General features: G+C 40.1%; 2 protein-coding genes across 2 annotated transcripts; one reads left to right on the top strand and one right to left on the bottom strand.

The window, feature by feature from the left end:
• Nucleotides 1-704: 704 nt before the first annotated feature.
• Nucleotides 705-5,704, top strand: CIDEB (cell death inducing DFFA like effector b). The gene is made up of 5 exons (XM_051980554.1): nucleotides 705-905; nucleotides 1,307-1,451; nucleotides 4,446-4,595; nucleotides 4,887-5,077; nucleotides 5,184-5,704. The coding sequence occupies exons 1-5, from the start codon at nucleotides 847-849 to the stop codon at nucleotides 5,314-5,316; spliced, it is 678 nt and encodes a 225-aa protein (XP_051836514.1). The 5' UTR covers nucleotides 705-846; the 3' UTR covers nucleotides 5,317-5,704.
• On the bottom strand, nucleotides 5,679-15,569 carry NOP9 (NOP9 nucleolar protein). The gene is made up of 10 exons (XM_051980555.1): nucleotides 15,250-15,569; nucleotides 14,528-14,972; nucleotides 14,178-14,284; nucleotides 13,818-13,959; nucleotides 13,522-13,714; nucleotides 13,247-13,387; nucleotides 6,966-7,085; nucleotides 6,539-6,775; nucleotides 6,245-6,350; nucleotides 5,679-5,939 (listed from the first exon to the last, which is right to left on the bottom strand). Exons 1-10 carry the CDS (start codon nucleotides 15,473-15,475, stop codon nucleotides 5,782-5,784), a joined length of 1,875 nt encoding a protein of 624 aa, XP_051836515.1. The 5' UTR covers nucleotides 15,476-15,569; the 3' UTR covers nucleotides 5,679-5,781.
• Between the last annotated feature and the right edge of the window lie 138 nt (nucleotides 15,570-15,707).

Here is a 15,707-nt window from a genome sequence, read left to right as displayed (position 1 = left end):
ATATATTGTATCTAGGATATACTGCAATATATCCAACATATAAAGGACTGCTTGCCATCTAGGGGAGGGGGTGGAGGGAGGGAGGGAAAAAAAAATCGGAACAGAAACGAGTGTCAATATAAAGTAATTATTAAATAAAAATTTTTTAAAAAAACATATTTAACATGTATTGGTCAATCTGCCATCTGGGGGAAGGAGGGAAAAAGTTGGAACAAAAAAATTTGCAATTGTCAATGCTGAAAAATTATCTATGCATATATTTGTAAATAAAAAGCTATAATAATAATAAAAAAAGAAAAGAAAAAATCTTTATCTTTTCCCAAGTGAAAAAAAAAAAAAGAAAATCGTAGTTTTTAACTTTTGCAGCAGATAAAAACAAATCCTACAACAAAGGCTATTGGTGAGGGAACAGAAGATTAGGGATTCAGCAAGATCACTGGGCAAAAGCTATTCCTAGAAATTACTTCTAAAGAAACTGATATGTAAGTACCATAAAATCACTGTTCCCTTTCCCCAATTCCCAATTACCCGAACTGCTCCCTTCCCATTTTTAGCCCAAGAACATCAAGGTTCCACCAGACTTGCTTCGTCCCCCAACTCCCTCTAGGCCCCTCCCTTTTCTCTTCCCCCAAGTCCCAGCCCTCCTGGACTTTGCCCTACTTCCTGTCCAGGTGTGGAGGCCAGAGTCCGACCCTGACTCATTCCCCACAACATCTTCTGGCGCTTAAACCCCAGGCCTAGTCACAGAAATCAACAGCTGTACCAATTCTGAACCAGACTCTCAAGAGAGGAATCTCCTAGCAAAAATTGTGGGAGAGTGTGGTGCTACCCACCACCTCCCTGATCATGGAATACACCAAAGCCAAGGATTATATCTCAGCTTGGAACCCTACTTCCTTGCTCAGGTAGGTTCTTTCCTATGATCCTTTCTCTTCTACCTCCCTCCCAACATCAAACAAAGCAAATGTGGATATGGGCTAGACTACTCCCTAGATAGAAATAGCCCTTCTTCTATGCCCCTGGGTACGCCACCCAATTATGCCATGCATGCCACATTAAAGAGGGTCTCTCCACTCAGCACTACCTCTTCTCACTCACAGTTCTGTAGTGGAGTGGTTCTCTCCTCACTTTTCCCCTCAAGTTGTCCGTCCACCCACTATGATATTTCCATCTTTTCTTTTCTAAGCCTATCTCAGAACCATCTCTCCTGCTTGCCTATTTCCTCCAACCTATTTTCTCCCAATGCTGTGGTCCTAATTACTGTGCCCTGCGCTGATCACTTCTGACATTTCCCCCCGACTCCCAGGTCAGTATCCAGTGTGGGTTCCGAGTTTGGTCGGCGGGTCTGGGCATCCGCTCCGCCACCACAGCGGCCTTTCCGGGTTTGTGACCATAAACGAACTACTAGAAAAGGTCTGACTGCTGCCACCCGTGAAGAACTGCTAGAAAAAGTGAGTGGGGACTGCATGTCTGTCATATCTTATAGATATGGGGCCTTTAGACAGAGAATGGTGTGAACATGAGATAGTACAGTAAAAAGGATTCAGATACGATGGATTTAGGATATGAGATGAAATACAGACATCTCATATATAACTACTGGGAGTTTGTTTTACAAAATAATATATATTTGTTACAAGAAATTTGTGGGTTTTTTAACCCCCAGTAGAGTGGGAAATAGTAAGGAGAGAAGATAGATTTGTTTGTTTTTTTTTAATAGAAACATAGGGAGGGATTCTACAGATGAGAAATGTTGTATGAACTTTCAACTTTCACTATATTATTAGTTTTACCACAAATCAGGAATAATCTTTTAATTATATGTGATGCATAAACAAAATGTCAATAAAACTGAAAGTAGAAAAATATGTTAATAAAAGTAGAATTGTTAAAATGTTAAAAAGTGTGAAAGTGAGGGTTTTGAAACACTGGCAAGGGAGATCACAGACTTCTCACCTTAAGTTTAAGAATCAATCCAAAAATCAGCATTTATTACGCAATTATGTGCCAGGCGCTGCTGATACATTGTGGGGAGGCAGGGAGGGAAGAGACACATACATACCTAAGAATATAGAATGTATATACAATAAATATAAGACAACTAAATACAGGGTAGGGAAGTCACAAGATGGGATTAGGAAAGGCTTCATGTAGAAGCTTGATCCGAGTCTTAAAGTAAAGGTAAAGAGGAGTTGCATTGCAGACATGGAGAATGACCAGCAACATGAGGTTGATTGTACTAACTAAGAAGCTAAGAGAAATCAATTTTGGCTGGACAATTAAGAATAGGAAAGGGGAATAATGTATAGTGAGGCTGAGTAGGCTGGGATCTGTAAAGTATTTTAAAAGAAGTATTTCATTTTCCTTCCCATTTCCTTCCCCTGGTTATTGTAGGTGGCTACCTACTTTTAGCTCTCATGAGGGATTTTAACCCAAACTACCCCAGCATATTGGTACAAAGTTTTTAGTGAAATGGGGGCATTCATATTTTATCCTAGAAGCAGCAGGGAGTCATTGAAGTTTATTGAGTAGGGAAGTAACATAGTCTGATTTGTATTTTTAAAATACTCATCATCTGTGTGGAAGACATGATACATTAGGAATCTGTTATAGTCCAGGTGATGTGGGCCTAAATTAAGGTATAAGGAGTGAGGAGATGGATACAAGAAGTATTGAGGTAGAAATAACAAGATTTGGCAGCTGTCTGAATATGTAGAGTGAGGAAGAATGAGTCAAAGTTATGCCAAAGTTATGAGATTGGTGGTGCACATAATAGAAATAGGAAAATCTGGTAAGAAAAGTAAGTCTGTAGGAATGAACTGGAGGAAAGATAATGAATTCTATGTTGAGTTCCAAATGTCTATGGGACATCAAATTTAAAATGGCAATTGGTGATGTGGGACTAAAGGTCAAGAGAAGTTGGGTTTTTGGATGACCTGTGAATCAGTCGTATAGATAAGATAATTAAACACATGGAAGCTGATGAGATCAGGAAGAGAAGAAAAGGTAAGAGAGCAAAAGTGAGAGCAACAGGAGAGACAGAGCAAGAGATTGGTAAAGACAGAGAGATAGACAGAGACAGAAATAGAGAGAGACATTAAAGCAGCACAAAACCTTTAGTTTCCCCAGAATTAGGGGATCAGTGATGAGCCAGCAAAAGAGAACCAGGAATGAGGAGTCACTAAAACCCAGCAATAGTATCCAAGAGGAAAAGATGCTTAACAGTACCAAATGTTGCAAAGAGATTCAAGATAAATGGGACCTGAGAATAGGCTACCTGATTTAGCAAAACAGGGAACTTAGGCAACTTTGGAGAGATTTCAGTTGAGTAACAAGGTTGGAAGCCAGGTTGCAAAGGGAAGCTTAAATTAAGAGGTACAAATACCATAAATAGATTTAGAGCTGAAAAAGGTATCAGAGATCATCCTTACTTTATAGGTAAAGAAACAGAAATTAGAACGGTTGTTACTTGTCCAAAGTTATGTAGATATTAAGGGACAGTTTAAATTTGAATCTCAATTTCTCAACCAACATCTTTTCCTCTGTGTTATGTTGCCTCTCCAAACTGAATTAGGAACTATCATGCCTGTTGTTGTTCAGTCATTTCCAAGTCTTTATGACTCCAGTTGGGGTTTTCTTGGAAAAGATATTATGGTGGTTTGTCATTTCCTCCAACGCATTTTATAGATGGAAAACTGAGGACAGGATTTGAATTCAAGTCTTCCTGACTCTGTCTTTCATGCTACCTAGCTATCCCTGTCATACTCAGCTACAGGAAAACAGACAAGGAAACCTCTAGAGCCATGGTATCAAACTCAAATAAAAGTAGGGGTCACTAAATCAGTCCCGAGTAATGAGGATTCATGCTGTTCACCTACAGACTTAGAAATCCTATATTAACATTATGTTCTATTGCATTATTGTTTTGTTAGCTATTTCCCAATGACATTTTAATCTGGTTTGGGCAGCCTTCGGCAGTACCATAGCCAGCAGACTTCATATTTGATTTCTGTGTTATAAAGGAACTGATCAGACTGCAAGATAACAGTGTAGGTGTGGTAGGAGAGTAAATGTCAGTGGTTGTGATAATTAAAAGCAGGGAAGCCAGGAAGATGTCCATGTTCTTGCTGGTAAGAGAATACTATTGATTCTAGAGTACTTCTTGGGTGGGCCTTTGCAGGAGAGAGGTAGAAAGAACCATAGAAGAGTAGATGGAAGAGATAAAGGAGGGAGCTCCAGGAGGGGAAAGAGCCTGTCCTCAGGATGGCTAGAAACAGAAGCCAAAGAAAAGAGTAGCACGGAAAAAGGACTAAGTAGGGAGAGGAAAAAGTAGTAGCAGGCTGGATGGGATTCAGCAAAGAAGAGACAAAGAAACCAATAGGTTTTATGTTGAAGAGAATAGAGTGCCTGATGGCATCTGCTTTCATATCAATTTTACTGGGTAGGCACTTGAAACCTTGCTACTGAGCGGTGTGCTGACACTGGTGCTAGAGGAGGATGGGACGTGCGTGGAGAGTGAAGAGTTCTTCCAGATGCTGGAGGATGATACAAGTCTGATGGTGCTGGCGGCAGGACAGACCTGGAGCCCCATCAGAGTGAGTACTGCACACAAGGATCCTACATTCCCACCATCTTGTCAGTCTAGTCCCTAATGGGACAGTCTACTGTCTGCTACTTTAATCTAAAAGGAATCCCAGGGGGATGGCCTAAACATAGAGAGGTAGATAAGGAATTTAGGCAATATGTGGATGGGGGAAGGTGAGGGAAAGGTTGGTGAAGAACTAGCTTATCTGAAAGGGCCCCCTGTAGGGAAATACAAAAGACAACAGTTCCAGACCAGAGCTGTTGATCAGAAGGCTTTATTAATCACAATGGTCCTCCTCTAGAGCGGAGTGCTTTCCTATGGTTTGGGCCGGGAGAAGCCAAAGCACAGCAAGGACATTGCCAGCATCACATTTGACGTGTATAAGCAGAACCCCCGGGACCTCTTTGGCAGCCTTAATGTCAAGGCCACGTTCTATGGACTCTATTCCATGAGCTGCGATTTTCAAGGACTTGGTCCCAAGAAGGTGCTCAGGTCAGTAAACAATACCCTGGACTCTCCTTACCCTAAGAGTGGCCAGGGGCATCATCTCTCCTGTCCCCCACCCCTCTGACTTCCTTTCTTTAACTTCTTTATTTAGAGAGCTTTTGCGGTGGACGTCCAAGCTCCTGCAGGGCCTGGGAAACATGCTTCTGGGTGTTGCATCTACCCTTCGACACGTAGTAGAAGGTGCTGAGCAGTGGCAGCGCCAACGCCGGCTCCATACCTACTAAGTACTCTGCCCCATCCTCAGTCTAGAAGATGGATTTAACATGGAACAGAGAGAAATTATGATTTCCTTATCTGCACCTACTGTTAAAACTGGACATACTTTCCACTAACATCCATATCTGATATTCTCTATTTAGCCCTGGTTCCTAAGAAGGCTCCCACACCCCCTCATCCCCCATCCTCACTTTGTTGCCACCACTGACCAAGGGACTATATTTTAAATCCCTATCAAATCTTATCTATGAGCATCCCAGACCTGATGATGAGTTCTCCCTATTACATCACCAAACGACCCCATTCCTGCTTTCCCTTTAATGGCACCTCCTCCCAGAAGGGGAGAGGAAAAAAAAATCTGACACAAACATTGTTTCCAATAAAAATAGAAAAATATTTATTGTTAGAATTTTGGAGTCAAATTAAGCCAATTCCCACTTCCCATCACTGCTTCACCCCTAGGTCCAAAGGCCTCAGTCCCCAAGTATGGCACTCAGGGCTTTTCTCCGCTTAGCCACTGCCTCTTGCTGCTGTTCCCAGTCTCGTGGTCGCTTCAAGAAAGAGCTCAGTGCTACATTTCGGGCCACATGATGGCCAAAGGGATCTCTCATCAGTTCCTGATTCTGTTCCCCTATAAAAAGAATCACTTCCAACATCAAAATCATCAGACAGCTAGGCTCCCATACCTGAAGTAAAGACCTTGCCATGGGTAAGGCTTCTTTTCTTTCCTTTTCACTTTGAAACAGGTCCTAGAATGAAGCTGACATTTCACTACCCCTGAAACCCAGGTGAGAAAGAAATTTGGGCTGCAAATAGAAAGTTTGGAGACCTCAGATCTAAACCATCCTTGTTACCCACAGTTTAACCCCATTCCCACAGGTGTCCAGATGCGTTGGATGACAAAAAGGAAGGTCAAGGAGAAGCTCAAGTATTTACCTAACTCAGCAGCAATCTCCTTACGGTTTCCCAAAGTTGCTTCATTCCAGATGGCATCCAGCACTCGACTGCCATGACGGCTGCAGGCCAGAGCCACATAGTGTCCCTGGGGAGGGAAAAACAAAGAGAATCAGGTCTCAGGACAGCTCAGGTAAGGAAGGTAAAGAGGACACTGGAGAGAAACAGTGGTCCACAAAGTGGCCAGAAAGTCAATCAAAAAGCCAAGTAATTGGTGTGCTAAAACTGGAAATCTAGACCAGGAGAGTAATGAAGGAAGGATGCAGAAAGCCTGACCTTGAGAGGCCGGAGGACTTTGCGACGCTGTTTTCTTGTCAGAGTAGAGCTAGTCAGCACAGCATCCAGGACATGGGAACCAGCAGGACTTTGGGCTAGGGCCAGAAGCTGTGCTCCTTCCATAGAAGTCAGACTTCGAAGCACAGGGCCTGGAGTTGAGAAGTGCAGCAGGTGCTGAAGCAACAGTGACCCAGGAACAGTCATTTCCCCCAGGGGACGAGCTACAGCTACCTCTACCTGGTAAGAAAAAATAATAAATCTAGGGTCAGAAATGGCAAGTAAGGGTATATGCCTAGTTCCAGTTATTTCTAACTCAGCAAATTCGGGAACTTTACAACCCTCTATAGTCAAGAGTTCAAAATACAAGTTTCTTCCTAAGAATCAAAGAATCTACTTCTTAATTAGCCATTCAGAATTCTCATCTCACCTTGTGTTCAGATGGTACATCCTCTTCCTCTAGTTCATAGTACACCTCATAGGCTGTCAGGGAGCCAAAGAGAGGTACACATGCCACCTGCCGGGAAGGGGGTTCAGCACAATGGAATGCCTGTAGGTATGAAGAAGGAGGGATCTGAACTTTCTCTACACACTTTCAAGCAGGATTTCTTAACCTAAGTTTCAAGAACTTTTTTATGCATTTAAAATATTATGAGAAGAGGTCTATAGACTTCACCAGAATGCCAAAGGGGCCTATGGTATAAAAAGAATTAAGAATCCCTGCAAAGGAACATATTTAACATATATAGGACTGTTTGCCATCTAGGGGAGGGAGTGGAGAGAGGGAGGGGAAAAACTGGAACAGAAGCGAGTACAAGGAATAATGTTGTAAAAAAAATTACCCTGGCATGGGTTCTGTCAATAAAAAGTTATTATAAAATAAAATTAAATTTAAAAAAAAAAAGAATCCCTGCAAAGGGAATTTAGAAAGCAGAACTGCCAGAGAAGCACACAGATGTATCTAAGTATCAGAAGAACTAGACATGGAGAAGAAATAGGGGAAGGTAACTAAAATTTAGATACAGCATCAATAATAATAAAATTCCTTGGGGAATCTGAGAGTTGGTTCTCTCTATATTAAAACCTGGCAGGAATATGCTAATTGCCAATCAAATAAGCCTTGGCTTAAAGCAGCCAGCAAAAATAGCAAAACCAACCAACAATCCCTAATGGATAGAAAACTAGCTTCTAAACCAGAAAGGTTCCAGGTTCAAGTCTCACCTCTGATAGATATTAATTTAACATTCAGGACTCCTGGACTAAGGAGACACCCAATGGTACTGGTGGTGAGTTTCCTCTTTGGAAAGTTCCCTGTAACAATAAAATCACAGGTGCAGTCCTTATCCCTTTATAAGTCCTAAGAAAGAGAGTCAAGGATGCAATGCTTTTCACATGTGGACAACAGCCTGTGCAAAAACCTTACTACCACGACCAAGGAACTCAGGTACAAATTGGTTTCTGTTTTAATGGAGATAAAAAGCTAAAGGAACAAATCTTGACCTTTAGTTTATTATGGAATTAGTCTTCTTTAAAAACAAACAAACAAAAAAAAAAAAGCCTCAAGAAATAGAGGGAAGTAGAGTAAAATCTTAACCGATCAAAAGGCTGGAAGTTCAAAATAAGTGACACAGGAGAAGGGAGGGAAGAATGATCATTGGAACATCTGGGACTAAGTAACAAATACAATGCTATTCCTGAAGCAGAAGGAAAAGTTGGACATTTCCAAAAAGGAGGAGCTTCTTGTGTTCCTTTAAGAGATGACGTGGAACCACAGATGCCATTAGGAAAGAGATCATGTAGTAATAGCCAGAAGAAGCCAGTGAAGAAATCTGTTAGATCTCTAGGGCATGGACCCTGGACAATTGAGAAACTTCCAGCATTTGTCAAATTTATGACCTTTCCTACTCAGAGTGCCTCATGTGAGAATAAAATAATTGTGCCAAAAGCAAACTAGAAAGCACTGATAATTATGAAATTCTGAGCAAGACACTGAAGACCTTAGGGGTGTAAGGAGTTTTCATCACTAGTGTGGACTGTAAATACATAAGCTCTAGGAAGTGAACAACTGACTAAGAGAATGAGAATCCATATAGATGGATTTCTAAATCATGGTTTAAACTATAATAATGAAGAAAAAGATTAATATAAAGTATAACACTGATGGGGTCTGACTAGGGATGGAATGTATTCTCTTAAGAGCTTATGAGAGCTTAAGTGTATTTACTTGAAAGTCTTTCAAATCTGATCAAGAGGGCTTTAAACTTCTCCGATATCTGCCAAATCAAGTATCAAAGCCAAAGCACTTAATCACATGGAAAGGATGGCAGAAAAGAGAACTCCCAAGAAAATATCAAAGAATGTCAAGATTAATTCTCACAAGCTAAGTGGTGAAGGATATGAACAAATAATTCTGAGAAAAAGAATTTCAAAATCTTGATAATCACTAGAATATTCCAAATCATTAATAACAAGAGAAATGCAGATCAAAATAGTAAAATTTCATCTTATACTGAGCATATTGGTAAAGATGACAAAACAGAGCAGTAGTCAATGTTGGAGACATAGGAAAATAAGCACATTGGTACACTGTTGTAAATTAAAATCAGCACAACTATTTTAAAAAGCAAAAATATGCAAATAAAGTTATTTTAACATATCATTCCTTTAGACCCAATAAGTCCATTACTGGGCTACATTCCAAGAAGGTCCTTGATAAGATTTGATTGATAAGAAGAAATTAAACTATATACAACAAAATGTTTATGGTAGTGCTTTTTGTGAAAGCAAAGAATCAGAAACAAATAGAAGTTCACTAATTGAGGAACTGCTAAACAAATTGTGATACATGAGCATAATGGAATATTACTGTACTGTAAGAAAAAAGGAATATGAATAAATACAATATATGCAGAGTGAAATACAGAGTCAAGAAAAAAATTGTACACGATTACAACAGTGTAAATAGAAAGAACCAAACACATTAAAAATTAACGTGTATACTGCAAAACTATAAAAAACAAGTATGCTTAAAAAAAAGATATTAGAAGATACCTCCACCAAACCCACCAGCTTGCAAAAGTGGGAGGTCCCAAAGTGTTAATTAGCATAGCACATATTTTTAGATTTTTTTCAATGCATAGATTAATTTTTTCCTCTTTTATTCTATTATTATGTTATATAACATTAATAATAACATATAATAATATGTATTATTATATGAGATGTCATCCTGAGAAGGGGAATGATACTGATGCTATGGTGATATAAAAAAGAAAACATCAATAAAAATTTACTTTAAAAAGTCTCCATAGTTTGAATTGTCTTTATGCTAATACACAGAGGATAAGTAATAAAGAAGGTGGACCAGAGATATTAATAGAGAAAAGCAATATTAGCAGACTTGGCAGGACCAGAATATGTTGTAACTGAAATATAGATATGGAACAATGACCTTTATGCAAAAAGAATAAAATTTATAAAAGAGGAAGTAGTGTAGTATTTTATATTAATAAGTTATTTCATACGAAAAAATTAAAAAATTTGTAGAGAAAAGTATGGTAATGAAAGAACTTGGATGAGGATTAAGAATAGAGAAATAAAAGCAATATTATCCTAGGAATATACTGTAGACCATCTAGAGAGTAATAGGCTAGAAGTGTGAGAAACATCACAAACTTGGCAGAAGCATGATCTGGATCTGGTAATGATGGGAAAATTCAGCTAGCTGAATCTATGTTGAAGCTCTCACTGGGAAAAGGGAAAATTAAAAAAAAAAAAAAAGGAAAGCAGCTAGTAAGATCTTGATTTGTCAAAATGATGTCACACTTAGAAATGTAACTTAAAAAATTAATGGGAAACTACTATCCTGGACAGAGTTCTGACAAAAACAAACTTAAAATGGAAGTAGATATGATGAGAAGCAATCAATTTTAGAACTCATTATAAAATAAGAAAGAAAAATTAAACAATCTGACATACCCTTGATTTGAGGTAATCATATTTTAAAAGACTCAGAAAAAAATTAGGAGTCAGAAGGGGGAAAGGAGAGAATTTGAAACTCAAAAATTTTAAAAACAAATGTCAAGTTTTGTTTTTACATGTAACTGGAAAAAAATAAAATACTAAATAAACTTTGTAAAAGTATCAAAATGCTCCACACTGAGAACCAGACTACTGAATAATTATACTGCAAATTGCTAAATCACGATTTAAAAAAATGAAACTATCAATCATGACTCTGACTAAAATATTCTTTTTAGTAAAAGTAAATAGTTTTGAGTTCTATTAAATAAAACAAATATTTACCAAAAAAAAAGAATAGGCAGAAATTAACACAAAAATTCTGTAGAAAAAGTCAGAGAAGGGTGGGGAAGTTATTACAAATAAAATTCTAAAGAAAAAAAGAAATTATTCTTAAAAAAAAAAAAAAAGGAAACTGTCTAAAAATACTGTGATTTCAAAGGAACACTCACCAAACAACTTAGTTTTTTTTTTTAAAGAATCAATCCTCATTCTCTTTGATCCAGCAGTATCTCTAATGAGTAACTCAGATTCCATAAAAAAGAAAAAAAGACCCACATGTGCAAAAATGTAGCAGCCTTTTTTGTAGTAGCAAGGCACTAGAAACTGAATGGATGCCCATAAGCTGGAGAATGGCTGAATAAGTTATGGTTAATGAATGTAATGGAATATTATTGTTCTACAAGAAATGACCAGCAAAATGATTTCAGAAAGGTCTTGAGAGACTTATATGAACTGACACTAAGTGAAATGAGCAGAACCAAGAAAACACTGTACACAGCAACAAGATTATGTGATGATCAACTGTGATGGATGGGGCTCTTTTCAACAATGAGGTGATTCAGGCCAATACAATAGAGAGAACCATCTGCATCCAGAGAGAAGAATGGGGACTGAATGTGAATCACAACATAGTATTTTCACCTTTTGCTGCTGTTGTTTGCTTGCAGGTGTTTTTTTTTTTTCTCATTTTTTCCCCTTTTGAGCTGATTTTTCTTGTGCAGCATGATAAATGTGGAAATATGTTTAGAAGAATTGCACATATTTAACATATATTGGATTATTTGTTATCTAGGGGAAGGAGAAAAAAAATCTGGAACCCAAGGTTTTGCATGGGTGAATGTTGAAAACTATCTTTACATTTTGCATGTATTTTGAAAAATAAAAAGCTATTATATAAAAAAATTTTTTTAAAGAATAAATCATTAAGCTTTTATTAAGTACCTATGTGTCAGACACTGCTTCATGAACAGGCAGTTGAACAAGAGTAGGTAAAGAAGACTATCAGAAGCATTAAAGTCCATAATAAAAACTGAAGTGGCTGCAGAGGAATGCTGAGAGCAACAAAATAAAGCTTTGTTTTTAGCTATGGTGGAGGGCAGGAGGAAGATAAAACAAGGAAGAAGACCAATGCCTAGCGTGAGTGGTGTGATAAGGAATGGGCAAAAAAGGACAGAAACTACTTAACTTTTACTTTATTTCTGTTTTACCTTCCAAAAAAGAAAGATCTTTGGACTGAAGAGAACAGGACAATAATGATTCATGGAGAATAGAGAATGGAAGGTAAAGGAAGCAAATAGCCAACTCTTATTAATAAATTCAAATGACCAAACTAGGATGAACCATATCTAAGACTAATGACAGAACCAGCAGATGTGACACTTCAAAGCTTATGGGAATGAGAATGTATGATAAATATCCAGAGAAGGGTCAATATTTACCAAAGAAATATTGGTATTTCTTGGTATAGGAAGAGAAATGGTAAATCACTAAATGCCAGGATGGCTAAATCAAGAATAGATGATGTTATTTCATTATGTTATTTCATTTTTAAATAGGAGAAATAGAATCATTTATCAGGAGAATGATATAGACCACTGGCTTTCAAAGAATGGTCCAGGAATACCTGAGGGGCTCTGAGAGTCTTTCATGGTGTCTTCAAGACAAAATTATTTTCATAATAATATTGAGATGTTTTAATTTCTAATGTAGGAAATATCAATATAATTCACATAAGCTTTGTGGGTGTGTCTTCAATTTTTAGTAGTGTCAAGGTGTCCTAAGACCAAAATTTTTGAGAACTGCTACTACACACAATTTGACAAAGGATTTGAAGCACATTTATCCTCCTAAAGCATCCAAAGGTTCTATCCTTGGCTTGGCATTGGTCAACATTATCTGTGATTTGGATGAAGGTATAAACTGCATGCTTGTTAAACAGATCTCTTCTCAGAAAAATGTTTTTAAATGCATAATACAGAATACATAGAATTGTAAAAAAAAAAAATCAATTATGTTGAAAGTTATAATTTTTTTTAAAAACAAGTTTATAAACTCCAGTTTTAAACCATCTTCTTTATCTAGAGGGTGAACAATATGTAAAAAGAAACAAAGAATATACTATCTAAGGAGTCACTATTTAGCAGAAAAAACTTAGGAGAGAGTCACACTACTTTCAAGTATCTTAAGTATGTCAAAAAACTAGACATTGTCTCACAGAAAAGTGGGGAAAGGGAGAGAAGTTGCAGAAAAAATTATTTTTGCTTAAGGAATCTCATGAAGAGATTTGTTAGCTATTGGACCATGAGGTCCCTTAGGGACAAAAGAGGAAAAAGTAAATATGGGGTAAGACACCAGAGATGGTGATCTGAAACAAGAAAATGTCAGAGATCTAAGCTATAGCTCACTCACCTCCAGAAGCAATTGCAGAATCTGAGCCTGATGAGTCCCCACTCTACGACAGGCACCCACCAAGGCAATAATTACACCGGTATGGCCTTGTGCCAGTATAGCTTCGAGGGCAGGACTCAACTCCTCAAACACTTGGGACAGCTGAGGGTGAAAAATAACATGGAATGAATCACTAACCACTCCTCAATTATAATTCAACTTGTTTTTTTCCCCAACTTCTTCTCCTTAACCTCTCCAGGTTCTCTCTATCCTGTTCTCTATCCCACTACACTTACCAACTGGGGGGTGGTAATGGCATCAAGTAAACGTTGCAAGGGGAAGTTGGCAATTGGATGTGATGCCAGAGCTTGCAGCTGCCCCTGAAAGTGATTCTCAAAGAGGTTCTGTAGCCACGGAGGTTCTGACACCAGCAATACCTGCTCTAGTAGTCTGGAGCTGGTCTGGTCCCGCAGAAATAGCAGCAAGGGACTAAAGATCAGGGAAATCACAATAAATCCAAATTAATTCTGTGCATCCTGTGTAGCACAATTCATTCTTACCAACTTGTGAAGACTGGAAGCTTTCCTCTAACCTGCCATCAGCTGCAGAGTTTCGAGTACTCAAGTATTTGATTACAGAATCACAAAGACGAGCACAAGCCTTGGGAAGCTTCCGATGTAGTACCTGCAGTGCTACTTGGAGGCAGAAACTGGAAACTTTGTCAGTAATGAACACTGTGAGAAAGAACAGTAATATACATAATTTCTCTGACACTGACTCATTCCTCAAAAAGAAGCAGAATAAGAAATGAAAAAGAGGAATTCAGGGAGAGTCATAGCTGCTACCTGGATAAATCCCATCAAGGAAATGGGGCAGTACCTCCCTTCTACATTCATGCTCACCCCTCCCCCAAACATGTTCTCTTGTTCTGTCCCTCTCTCAGCCCCCTCACCAGAAATATCCTTCAGAAAACAGGAACTCAGTTCTTGTAAGCAGCTCAAGAAAGTTTCAGGAACCTCAAAATTGGCTGGTTTCCATTCCCGAACTGGGGCCGCTGCCCTTCTGAAGTAAAGAAAATATGCTTTCAGAAAATAGGAAACTGCTTCTCAAAAGTCTGTGAATTTCCACAAATGAACAAACACAAGTTATACTTAAAGAAAATAATACAGATTTAGGAGATTGTTTTTCCCCCTCCATTCTAGGTGCCTTCAAACTAGAATAAGAAACCCCTTTCCCTCCCTATATAAATAACCACGGGAAGTCCCATTCTGTCTCCACCACCACCTTCCTCCCTTGGAGAACTCACCAAGTGACTGGGGACCCCGAGGTCTGGCCATCTCAGACTCCAAGATTGTCCCCCCTAACACCTGTAGCAGAGTCCTGACCACGAAGCTGCCATGAGTGTCTCCGCTGTAGAGGACTAAGGCGTCACGAACCTCTGATGCCAGCTTTAGCACCAGTTCCTCCAGAGTCCCTGCGTCTCCATCCTTTACATCTCCCTCCTCCTTCTTGGCAAGAGCCGCTGGAAATCGGGGCAACCGCAGCAGCACACTTTGCAACACGTGGGCCCCGCTTCGGTGACAAGCCACTGAACGCAAGTGAGGTAAGAGAGCGGCCAGCAACCGGCTCAGAGGACCCGGGGGGCTGCATGACAGGAGCTCCTGCAGCATCCCGCTGCCCACCCTATCCGTGGCCAAAGCCTGCGCCTGCGGCTCTAATTCCTTCAGCACATTATGTATCAAAAGCTCTAGATAAAAACAAAAACAAAAACTATTTTTTCCTCTTGTTTCGTGGGAGACAAGATAAGTATGGCACTACAGACACACAAACACCTTTGTTCCCGGTCAGGGCCCGTACTGGACTCCTTTCCTCACCAGTCTTCCCCAGATTAGTCTCATTCCGGGGAACACAGGAACCCCGCCCCCAGGCCGAGCCCCTTACACACCCCCTGCAGGCTCGTTGACCCCACGCCTGTTCCCGGTTAAATACAGAGTACCCCGCTACGACCCCAAATCGCCCCGTACCGCGCTCCTCCCCAGTCTCCGGCGCCTCCTTTAGCGCCTCCAAGGCCCGGCGAAAGTAAGTCAGAGTTTCGGGGGCCGGCCGAGGATGTAGGTCGGGAGTCGGCCGGGGATGAGGATCACGGCCCTGCTCGGACCGCGTCCGACCTCCGCGACCTCCGCGACCTCCGCCATCTCCGCCAGGTCGCCGACGCCCTGTCTTCTGGGGAAAATGTGGGCGCACCCCCATGGGCGCACGCGCAGAGGTGGCCCTAGGACCCCGGCCACGGTCCCTCGAACGTCGTGGTCCCAGTTCGGAGACTCCTGGACTCGTTTCCTCACTGCTGCTGTCCGGCGCCGCGGTGCTTCCGTCATTGCTCCGCGCCGGTCGCCTCCCAGCAGGAAAGAATCGTCTTCCTCGGCTGGGCCCCGCCCGCCATACACGCCCTCCGCGGGCCAGGGTCCAAGGTGTTTTGAAATAA

The sequence above is a fragment of the Antechinus flavipes genome, chromosome 2 (assembly GCF_016432865.1).
Source record: "Antechinus flavipes isolate AdamAnt ecotype Samford, QLD, Australia chromosome 2, AdamAnt_v2, whole genome shotgun sequence".
Classification (NCBI taxonomy): domain Eukaryota; kingdom Metazoa; phylum Chordata; class Mammalia; order Dasyuromorphia; family Dasyuridae; genus Antechinus; species Antechinus flavipes.
Note: the sequence above shows the minus strand (reverse complement) of the source record. Positions and strands in the feature narration are given on the sequence as shown.